This window comes from Vulpes lagopus, chromosome 5 (assembly GCF_018345385.1).
Source record: "Vulpes lagopus strain Blue_001 chromosome 5, ASM1834538v1, whole genome shotgun sequence".
Taxonomy (NCBI): Eukaryota; Metazoa; Chordata; class Mammalia; order Carnivora; family Canidae; genus Vulpes; species Vulpes lagopus.
Genome location: NC_054828.1, coordinates 111560610 through 111572369, shown reverse-complemented (window position 1 = coordinate 111572369; position 11760 = coordinate 111560610). Strand labels below are relative to the sequence as shown.

At 48.9% G+C, this 11760-nt stretch overlaps 1 protein-coding gene across 1 annotated transcript in view; it reads left to right on the top strand.

The window, feature by feature from the left end:
* The first annotated feature begins 691 nt into the window (after nucleotides 1-691).
* Nucleotides 692-11760, top strand: part of PLB1 (phospholipase B1) — a 194555-nt gene continuing 183486 nt past the window's right edge. Inside the window, exon 1 of the mRNA XM_041757008.1 lies at nucleotides 692-715. Within this exon, the coding sequence (XP_041612942.1) occupies nucleotides 692-715 (24 nt within the window). The remainder of the gene's footprint in view (nucleotides 716-11760) is intronic.

Here is an 11760-nt window from a genome sequence, read left to right as displayed (position 1 = left end):
TTACGAGGTGGAGTCCTATGCCTCTTTGGGCAGCTATAACTGCCTTAAAAACATTTGGACAGTTTTTCAGATTTTTAAAAAATTTTTTAAAAGCTTTATTTGAGAGAAAGAACAAGGGGTGCAGAGGGAGTGGGAGAGTCTCAAGCAGACGCTGTGCTGAGCACAGAGTCCAATGCAGGGCTCGATCTCACGACCCTGAGATCATGACCTGAGCCAAAACCAAGAGCTGGATGCTTGACTGATGGTGCCATCCAGGTGCCCCCACCCCGCCTTTTTTTTTTTTTTTTTTTTGAGAAAAACAGTATGGGGCTACCACCATTGGGTCCCTAGACCTACCAGGGTCTGCCGGAGAATTTTGTAGTCACTGCTAAATCTAGGCTATCCTGGTTCAAACCCTATTGAGTGACTCGGGTTGATAGTAAGCTATCATGATAGCTTGATATCATGATGACATGCCCAGCAAAGTTGGAGTTTCAAGGATTAGTTAGCATCCTCTCCCCTGGAAAAATATGTTGGTGACAGATTCCTGGGACTCTCCTGGGCCTAGAGGTCTCCAGGTGCACAGAACTTTGTCACCAGGCTTTCTCTGTTCATGGCACTGCCACTATGTAAAGGGAAAGGAATTTTCCCTGGAGCCAGTATTTTCCAAGACATTCAGCAGCATTTGTATCTTGGGCTCCTGAATGGCACCATGTATGTGAAGGCATATGAGAAGGTACGAAGTGCTGAAATCAGGAGGCAACATAAGTGCTTAAAACCCATAGACCTTGGTTATAAAGTTGATTGATGCAACCTGATTATAGGTATAGCCATTGGGTTCTTGGGTTCCAGTGCTACATTTGAAGTGGAAGGGTGCAATTTCCCTTGGGTCCCCATGTGTTTAAAGGATGGAGGGGATATTTGTGCACAGGCAGCCCAGCCCCACCAGGCCCCAGCAAGGAGGAGGCCAGATAGCCTCCCCTCCCAGTCAGCCTCGCTCCCAATCCACGATGCTGCTCTTGCACCTTGGTAGATAGTCTGTTCCACCTTGGACAAGACAACACAGCTGTTAGGACAAGTCTACCCACCCTTGATACAGTCAGCCTTTGCCTTTATAGAACCTACCACAAATGGAGACAAACTGCTAGGCCATGACTCTGCCCTGTGCCCAGGCTCCTTCTCCTTCCTCTCCACTGGGCCCTGGTGGACAGATGGCCTGGTCAAGTGTCCAGAGATTCTATCCACAGTCTGTGGGTTGTTGTCACTGGAAGATTCCACTCATTTAAAGGAAAAAATAAAATCCACCACAGGTTCCACTTTTGGAACTAGAGAAGTCCTTCATCAAACTAAACACACCTAACCAAGTCCTGGTGTCAGCCAAAGGAGAAACAAAGGAAAACACAAACACTCTGCAGCATGTGGCCTGTTCGTATGGTGCTCAGCTGAGTGTCTCTGAGGACACTCATAGGACATGGCCCTGCTTATACATGGGGGGGCCCCCATTCCTTATCCAAAGGCCAGGTACAGGATGGTGGGGCCTTGGATCTGGGGCTGTTCAGGAATACAGCACTGCCTTGTGTTGTAGGACATTCAGAAAAGCATTCAGTAGTATTTAAAGTCACATGTGACTTTTTGTTAGGGTGAAGTTCACATAACCTAAAAGCAGCTCTTTCAGAGTGAACAACTCAGCGACATCTCCTACCTTCACAGTGTTGTGCAACACATACTCCTCTCTAGTTCCAAAACTTTTTCTCACCCTAAAAGGAACCCCAAAAGGATCCATCAAGCAATTTCTCCCCATTTCTCCATGCCCCCTTGTTCCTGGCAACCACCGATCTACTTTTCTGTCTCCATGGATTTATAGTTAGGCAGGATTTTTCAGAATTAAAATGACTTATTTTCTTAACTAGAAAACAATCAGGAAACATCAGCATGGAAAATAAACTAGTAAGTATGAATAGCAATATAGTCTCCTTGTTGTAGTGTTTCATAGGTTTCAGATGGCTCCACACTCAAGGTCTCTTTCAGAAGCCCAAGAGACAAATGTTACTGAACATGTTGGAAATTATCAGCTCCAGGAGAAATTCCTTTTGCCTTACGCAGTGGCGTGTCTGGTACACTGACAAACACAGTCCCTACCTTGATCTGCTGCATAAGGCCTGCATTTGTTTCTCAAGTAAAGATGGAATAAACCTAAAAAGACAGACTTTGTTCACTGGTGAAAACAGACATCTTTTTCATGTTGTAAGCATGCAGGACAACTGCATTTAAATTCTCAAAAGTGACATGTAGACAGAGACCATATTCCTATGGATATGAGGGAGAAAATATCTTATTCATTTAAAAATATGTGTGTCCCTACTAAGTGTGGGACCCCATGAAGGTTACCACTGGGGACACAGCTGTATAGGACACTATACAGGTGTCATAGAAGGCAGTTCTTTGCGCTACAAACATTGTCATGAATGGAGTCCCTAGCATCTGAAGCATGGGTGGCTTTAGGGCATGATGGAAATTTAACCTGAGATCCTGAGGACCTGACAGTTTTGACTCTTGTCGTTAGTTGGTCAGGCAGGCAGCGTCCTCATGCTGGGGAGATGGAGGTGATAAGGAAGTGTGGGCTTGTATGTGGGTGCATGCCCCCCCCCCACACACACACTGCCACTGTTAATGAGGAGGGATTCAAGTAATTACTGAGTCTATAAACCTGAGAAGGTTTATAAAGTGTCCTGAGTGCAAGCACCACTGGAATTTTCCCTAATCTAGGGAAGCTTCCCAAAACTAGTGGCATTTAAGCCAAGATCCCCAAAATAAGCAGAAATGAGAACTTTTATTTTGAGGTGTTGGGAGCTGCAGAGTAGTATTACATGGGGAGTGACAAGGTGACATCTCACTCTAGGAAGCTGAATGCACCAGAGGTACAGAACAGGGGTGGGTGGTGAAGCGGAGGAAGGAGGCTGGGAGGGTTTGGGTGGGGGTGGGGGGTCCATGAGGAGGCCCCACCCACAGCCCTCGGGCAGCCAGCCAGAGCTTGCAGTGGGGTCAGAATGGCAAGAAGGTGCTCCTGGGGAGTCTAAGAGATCTGGTTCCAGGAGTAAAACCCAGAGGAGCAAGAGGTCACAGAGGAGGAGTGGGGTAGGGGCAGGGAGGCATGTTAATTTGGGGAGCGTTCGGGGTTGGCAGGTGCAGACGTTCTGCTGAGCGACCATGGGCCTGGGCCCGAGACGGAGACGCAGCCTAGGACCGTCCTGGAGAGGAGCCACGCACAGCCTCGCAGACTGCTGCCACCCCCGCCCCTGCTCCTGCTTCCAGCCGGCCTGTGCTCCACCGTTTGTGCTTTGCTGGCCAATTCTCTTCTTCCTTGGAAGGGGCGCTCCGACGGCCTCCTCTCTCAGATCTTCTCCAACCCCCTCACTTACCACGATGACATCAGGGCCACTTCGCAGAAAACGGAGGCCCTCAGAAGGGGATCTCCTCAGCCTGTCATCGCTAAATCTGCAGCCCTATCAGCCCGGCCGCCTTCCGTCCTGCCCCTGCTTTAGCAGCCAGGCTCCCCCCTGCTCCCCCAGGCTTACGGCCCCCCCACCCCGGGGCTGCGGGGGCCGCGCGGTCCTTGCTCTCAGGGAGCCTCGGGAGCCCGTGTCCTCCTCTTCCTGTTCTGTGTGAACCTTCACCTCCCCAAGGGCCCCTTGCTTTCCCACCGGCATTAAACGAGGTGAAGTCCTACCCATCTTAAAAATGCCAAGAACCTCCCCGGCCCCCCTCCTGGTGCGGCCGCCCGGCCTGGGAGGGCCTTGGAGGAGATATCTTCCATCGCTGGGCCACTTCCTCACCCCCTCTTCCCTCGCCACCCCCGCAGTTGGCTGCACCCCTAGGGCCCTGCCACTGCCTCCCCCTGACGGAATCCCAGCCACGGCCACCTGCCTCCCCTTGACCGTGGCACAGCCGCTGGCCCTGCTCCCCGCTCCCTCTTGGGTCTGCCGTTCTGTCTTTCTGTCTCCCTCTCCCTACGTGTGACCGCCTGGGGCAGCCCACGGCCCGGTCCTTCTCACCTTCCGAGCGGGTTTCCACTCTGAATGTTCTAGCCAGCCCTCCTGCTTCCACCATCCTCGCACTTGCCATCCCCTTCCCGGGACAACGACAGCCACCCCCACTCTGCACGCTCTTGCCCAAACTGATTTTGTGTGTTCACAGTCTGTTTCCTGCTGCTGCGGGATCTGGGGCCCTACCACCCAGTTATGTAAGTCTGCTGCTCAAAGCCTAGCCTAGAGATGTATCAGTTAGGATTCCTCTCAGCTGCCTGTAACCAAGCACCCAAATGAACAGACCCTTGGACACACAGGGTTTTATTCCTTCCTACAAAAGTCTGGAGCCAGAGGTCAGGGGCTGGTCTGATACTTTCACGAAGTTGTCAGGGGCCAGGGTCCTCCAGCTGTCCTTTCTTGTCTATTCCCAAGGTGTGAGCTTTATTCCCACGACCCAATTTCCAGAAAACTCTAGCCATTATATTCATTTTCTAAGAAGCAGTATGGAGGAGTGGGAGAGGAGTATCCTCTTCCCCAATTTTTTTTTTTTTTTTTTTTTTTTGAGAGAGAACCCGAGCTGGGGTGGCAGGTAGAGGCAGAGGGAGAGAGAAAATCCCAAGCAGGTTCTACTCCCAGCGGGGCGTGAAGCCTGACATGGGGCTGGATCTCACGACCCTTAGATCACAACTTGAACCAAAATAAAGAGCTGCTCCCTTAATTGACTTAGCCACCCAGGCAACCCCCCACACTTTTATTTTGACTCCTTCCCTGAGAAACCTTATGTTCGTATCTTATTAGCTAGAACTTCTGTTTCTATGTTATTAGCTAGAACTTACTCCTAAGGCCAGAGCTAGCTGCAAGAGAGTCTGAGAAGGGCAACCTTAAATACAATCTCAGTAATAAAACTGGGCATTGTGTTAGTAAGAAAGGAGGGGAAGACAGATACTAGGGTAGGCAACTAGCAGTCTCGGCCATAGTCAGCCCTCTGGCCACCTGAAAATTCATGTGCTCCCCTTTTCCCATGCATTGAATTGTATCTTTCCTTCTCCAGGTGAGACAACCCCCAAAACTCATACAGATCAAGGTCTGTGATTATCAGGTGACGTGCAATCCTCTCCATGGGCTTCAGGTGTAGCTCCACATGAGAACAATAAACTAAAAGACCCCACTCTACACCGGGTGGAATGGGAACGTGTTCACTACAGTAAAGACCCTCACTCAGGAAAGGGAGCACATCATGAGCTGTTTCATCAAAACCATCTAATGCTCATAGGCTGGAGGAATAAAGACCTCCCTCCTGGGCAGTGGAGTACAAGCTTGGTTAGCCCCTCTGGCAGCCCTTGTTCTCATCTCTGGGAAGAGTTCTTTCATTCATTGTCTGTCTCTGGGCTTTTCCTTCTGGGAGGTTCTTCCTGGCCCATCATCCCCCACAGCTATGCTCGAAATGAGTACTGGGAGCTTCAGAGAGTTCACAGTCTACCTGCTGCTGCTGTAGGTTCTAGGGCCCAGGGACAAGGCCACAAGGAACCTGCTGTTAAATGCCAGGCCATGGCCAATACTTGTTCAGTGAATTTTATTTTTTGAAAGTGCAGGCTTTCAAACTATCTACTTCTGGTTAGTTTTTTATACAAAACCCACAGCTAAAGATTGAATGCAGCCATCATTTTAACATGGAAACCCAGGGTGGCTTGAGAAGACTAAATTCACCCTGCGTGGGGCTTGAACTCACAACCACAACAGATAAGGTTAAATTCAAAACTTCCCTGTGATTAACCACACGGACGCTTACTTTGATGTGAAGACCTCTAGATAGATATGTACAGAAATCACCTCCCACCCCCATCTAACACACGTCTGCTTAGGACTTCAAATGGAAGATGGGTGATTAGGACACACACCTGACTTCCTCCCACACCTGCTTCCTCTCTCACCTCCTCCCCAATATTCTTCAGACCTAAGAGCGGGGCTTTCTCCTCTGTTTTCTTCCTGAAGTAAAGTTCTACCATCAGTCCTGTCAGACTTGCTTCTCAATTGATATCTTGAAGAGGAAGTTAAAGACATCCAGAATACCCTGTTTCTTAACCAGTGAATGTCTCTCTCAAGACTGCTGTCTGGCTGAAAAAATATCCATTTTGGCTGTCAGAAGCTAAATATTACTTGTCTCCTTTGCATTTGTTTCTTTGCTAATCCTAACTTCACTTCCAAGGCAAGCAGATGATTGCAGTGACCAGGAGGAAGGTCACATGAACAGAAACACAGAAGAGAAATGCCAGTTATTCCATTTTTCAAAATACGATCCTGCTTACATCATTCAAGACTTCCTATTTGACTTAGGGTAAGTCCAAAATGTGTAAGAGTGTTCTTTGGGGTCTGAACCTCACGTATCTCCCAGCCCCATCTTGATCAAACTCCTAGCCTCATACTGTGTACAGCAATCACACTAGACTTTTCTTAGTTCCTTCAGCACATTTTGCTCAGGACCCTCCTTTTAAGCTTTTGTGTAGTCTGGAAAGCTCTTTGCCTCTCTTTAATTGACCAAATCTTGTTCATTTCTCAGGTTTCAATCTAAAAGTCACCATCTTTGGGAGGCTTTCCCTGACCTATGGCATCCCTCAGAATACCTCATGCCCTTGTGACTATTGAATTAATTAGTTTATTTTATTTTTTCAAGGTTTTATTTATTTATTCATGAGAGACACAGAGAGAGAGAGAGAGAGAGAGAGAGAGAGAGAGAGAGGCAGAGACACAGGCGGAGGGAGAAGCAGGCTCCATGCAGGGAGCCTGATGTGGGACTCAATCCCAGGACTCCAGGATCACGCCCTGGGCCAAAGACAGGCGCTAAACTGCTGAGCCACCCAGGGATCCCTGAGGTAATTATTTTAAATGATATTTTAAGTACCTCTGTTTCCCGTTGAAACAGCTAGAGGACAAGAATGATGTCTGTTCTGTCCTCCTGGCACATCATCAGATCATCATAATCTCTATTCCTGACTAGAAAGATGAGTAACTTGAATGTGAATCTGCTTAAAACCCTTCCTCTCTGCACCCAGGTGAAAGCCATGCTCCGTCGTGTAGTTTCCAAGGCCCTGAAAGCTCTGGTCTCGTCTCTTCTCACCTGCCTCCCCCTTCCTTTCAACATTTATCTAGACGGAGATGTCCTTCAGTGCACTAAAGCAAGGGAAGCTTTGCCTATGAGGTTTCAGATATGCTATGCAGATTTGCATTCATCCTTCAGCTCTTAGCTCTTAGCTGCATTAATTGGTTGATTGACCTGTTCATTCAGCCTGTTCCATGTGCTGGGGACTGTACTAAGTCTGGAGGAAACAGGTGAAGAAGACAGTTGGGGGCCCCATGTTCTCTTCCCTGACCTCCTTCACCCCAAGGCTGGGTTATGCATCTCTTCTATGAGTTTCCCTGCCTCTCTGAAAAATCCATACCATTGCCTGATCACATGGTTGTAAGGACTGTTTCCCCATCTCCTCTGCTAGATCATGAACAATTTGTTGAATGAATTAGGAACTGTCAAAGTCCTTTGTTCACGACAGTTAATAGAAATAGGAAATGGCACAGAATGGATTAACTGGATCACAGACACTAAGGGCAGAAGGCACAGGGCACTGTAGACAGTGGGGCAGGGTCAGAGGCAAAGGCAGCCAGAGAGGTCTCTACTCTTCCTCCTTCCTCAGGAAGTTACAGAAAGTGTGGTCTGAGACGTGTGTGGAACTGGACACAGATTCTGTTTATTCCATGACCAGAATAGGTAAACCCAAAAAGGCAAATGGTTGGTGGTTGCCAGGGGTTGGGAAGAAGGAAGAAGGGAAAGTGACAGCTTAGTGGGTATAGGGTTTTCTCTGGGTGGAGGGGTGATGAAAATTCTTTAAAGCAGGGTAGAGTTGGTTACACAACATTCTGAATATACTGAATGCCACTGAATTGTACACTTTTAAAATGATTAATTTTGTTATGTGAATTTCACCTCAGGAAGGAAGGAAGGAAGGAAGGAAGCAAGCAAGCAAGCAAGCAAGCAAGCACAGGCAGACTTGGAGTTGGACTGAGGGGTGGGTGTGGGGACCATTTCTTTTCCTCTGCCAGTCCCTGATGAGGGCATGGTGACTCCTAGGACTCTAGGGCTGGCTGAGTCGGTTCTTCAAGGAGAAGGGGCTTCCCAGAGCCACCTGGTTCTCCTCCAGGTACAGGTAAGCTTGGAACACCTGGATGCTGGCCCCTGTATATACCTGGGTGTCGTGCAAGATCATCACAAGCCTCTCAGATACAGGGACCAGACAGACAGTGGGCTTTCCTGGATGGGACAGAAAAGGATACATCTGCAACAAGAATCAGGTTTCAAAAGCAATGGTGAGTAAGTGTGAATGTGTTTGTGAGGGCAGGAGATTGGCCTGTCTGGCTGATGGGCAATGTGGTCAAAGGGAAACCGCCCACAGTGTGGAACCAGAAGGATTACTTTTTGGTCCCTGTCCTGCCAACTAATGGCTGTGTACTCTTAAGCAAGGCCCTTTTTATTTCTGAATAAAAATAAAAGCCACAATCATTGCTGGTGGGAACGCAAAATGGCACGGCCGCTTTGGAAAACAGTTTGACAGTCTCACAAAGCTAAGCATATTCTTTACGAACCTGACATGGTGCTCCTAGGGGTTTTTACCCAAAGGATTTTAGTATATGTGCTGTTGAAGCGAGCACGTTTTTACCCAAAGGAGTTGCAAACACTGCACACAGATGTTTATAGCTGCTTTATTCATACTTGTCAACCAAGATATCCTTCAGTTGATGGATGGAAAAATAAACTGTGGTCCATCCAGATAATGGAATATCATTCAGTGCTAAAGAAATGAGCTACCAAGCCATGAAAAGTCATGAAAAGCCATGAAGAATCTTAAATGCATCTTACTATGTGGAAAAAAAAAAGCGCCAAATTGAAAATACTACGATGCTGTATGATTCCAACTACATGGCTTTCTGGAAAAGGCAAGACTAAGGAGATAGTAGAAAAATCAGTGGTTGCCAAGGGTTAGAGAGGAGGTAGGGCTGGCTAGGAGGAACACAGAAGTCTCGAGGAAACCGAGCTACACTGCGATACCATAATGACGGGGAGATGGCCTCCTATGTTCGTCCAAACCCATAGAACATGCAGCACCAAGAGTGACCCCTAATGTAAACACTGGGGTTTACACAATGATATGTCATTTGTGGGCTGACATGACCAGCGCAGGTTCATGGACAGTCTGTTGTACTGCTCTGTGTGGGGCCATGGGCTATATGGGAAATCTCTGCGTGTTCCTCTTAGTCGTGCTGTGAACCTCAAACTGCTCTAAAAAATTGTTTTAGAAAAGGGCCCTGACAGCCTGGTTGGCTCAGCGGTTTAGCTCTGCCTTCAAGCCCAGGGCATGACCCTGGAGACCCAGGATCGAGTCCTATGTCAGGCTCCCTGCATGGAGCCTGCTTCTCCCTCTGCCTGTGTCTCTGCGTCTCTCTCTCTCTCTCTCTCTGTGAATAAATAAATAAAAAATCTTAAAAAAAAAAAAAAAAAAAAAAGAAAAGGGCGCTGAAAAAGAAAAACTTCTCACTGCTGGGTGCTGACTCTGCATGAGCAGGGTGCTGAGCACAGCCCATCCACTCTGTATTTAGTTCTTCTAACCATCCCCAAGCAATAGATGGGGAAGCTCAGGCTCTGACACACTGGTCACCTGTCCAAAGCCATGCAATTAATTGGTCATTACAGAGCTATAAGTGACGCTGCAGCCCCTGCTCCTGGCCACGTCTCCACCTCAGTTGACTGTGGAAATGATGACGATGGTGATGACATCCCCTGCCAGGGTGGTTGTAGCACATGAGCCCTGGCTGCCAAGTTCCTCTGTAGAGGTTTCCATAGAAGTTATTATTGTATTAAGTGGAAGAGTGAGAAGCTGCTGTGTAAAGGATGTGTGTAAGCTCGGAAAGAGGAGCTCAGGGTAAACTCAAGGCAGCCACCTTTCTTAGGCCTGTGAGAACAGAACAGAGTGTGCGTGTTACGGAGGGTGCCAGGGCTCCCACCTCTGCCCCTCACTCTGGTAGTCTGGGCCATCCCTGCCCATTCTCTGCCCTCATGGCTCCGAGCCTGGCCCTATGGCCTCTCCAGAATCCAGGTGGCTTCCCCTGACTTTTCATGCAGAGGATGGAGTACAGAGCTGGCCCAGAGGGATCCAGTGTGGCCTTAGCAGGTGCTCAAGGCTTTCCCACGCTGGGTCTCTCGTTAGCTGAATGGCCTTGGACAAGTTACTTAACCTCCCTGAATTTCCATTTTTCATCCATAAAATGAGGATTCGGATACCTACAGCCCAGGGTTGTTGGAAGGATTGTGTGAGATAATGTACATAAGGTGACTCAGGTGTAGTAAGCCCTGCGTAACGATGAATGGTATCATTATGCAGCCATCCTTCTGTATTACGACATCAAGGAGGTGGAGCCCAGAGAGTAGAAGCAAGACATTCAAGGCTGCACAGTTTGCAGTGGGCACGATCTTCCTCTACGATCATTTCCACCCCGGCCTTGGTCAAGCCTTTTCTTAGAATCCCTAACCCACGGGTGAATTGATCCCTGCATTTCACACCTGAACAATGCCCCTCACTCTCATTGGGCAATGGAATCAGAAAACTACAGGCTGCTACCGTTTCCCAGCTCTGCCACTCCTTAGCGAACCAGGGTGGTTTTGTTGAGCTCCTCTGTACTGAGGCTCTATCCTGCTTCACTTTGTGGAAGATAGCTGGGCTCCAAGGGATCAAGACACCCCTCCTCTCCTCGTGCGATTTTAATATTCCAAAGCCCCTTGCCCGCAGCCAACCTCCCACCCTGCCTCTCCCGAGGGGACACAGACTCCTCAGCATTTCTCTGACTTGATACCCGTCCCCACCTTCTCAAAAGTGCTACCTGACATACAGATCTTCTGTCCAGTTAAAGTGAATTGAAAATAATTCTATTGGGAATTTTTCGCAATAGTCCCCGAGATCCTGACACACCTCGGCACTGTGAAACAGAGCTCTGGCTCCTGCAAAACTTTCTCTGATACCCCAGTGCCCTCCATTTACTGACCAACAGCCTTTGCCCTGGGCAATCCTCCCTGCTGGGGTCTCTGCTGCTCTGGAACCCTGCCTCCTCCTTCTTTTCCCACCCTAGGGGCCATGGCTACTGTCATTCCCTGCCCCCAGGGCCAGCGCTCCCTTCCTGTGCTAGTGGTGCTGCTACCAGGGCGACCCCATTGGGCCCCAGGAGCAGGGGTGAGCCAGTGGCTAGTTGCGGGTAGAGACATGGTAGTGTGGAGACCCTACAGGGGCTCTTTGTGAGGCCCAGCTGGGACATCCATGGAGAGTCCACAGGAATGACCATGAGCACTAATGCAACAGGCCTCCCTAGGCTCCAGCTGTTCCAAACACCTAATAAACAGTAATCTATGAGGCAGATACTATCCTTACCCCACTGTAAAGATGGGGAGATTGAGACCCAGAAAAGTTAAGTAACTTGTTTGAGGTCACGCAGCTTGAAACTGGCAGAGCAGAGATTTGAGTCCATCATCTGGGCCAGCATGCCCCTTGAATACTGGGACTGGCCACCCTCTAATCTAATCCCACTTACCCTGTCACCTCTCCCCTCTGCCACTGACAGGTGTCTCAAGTCGTGTCTGCAGTGACATCCTCAGGACACAGCTGCGTTCTCTCTGCCAGTCAGGACAAGCACCTGCCATGGATGGAAGCCCCTCAGCTTGCTT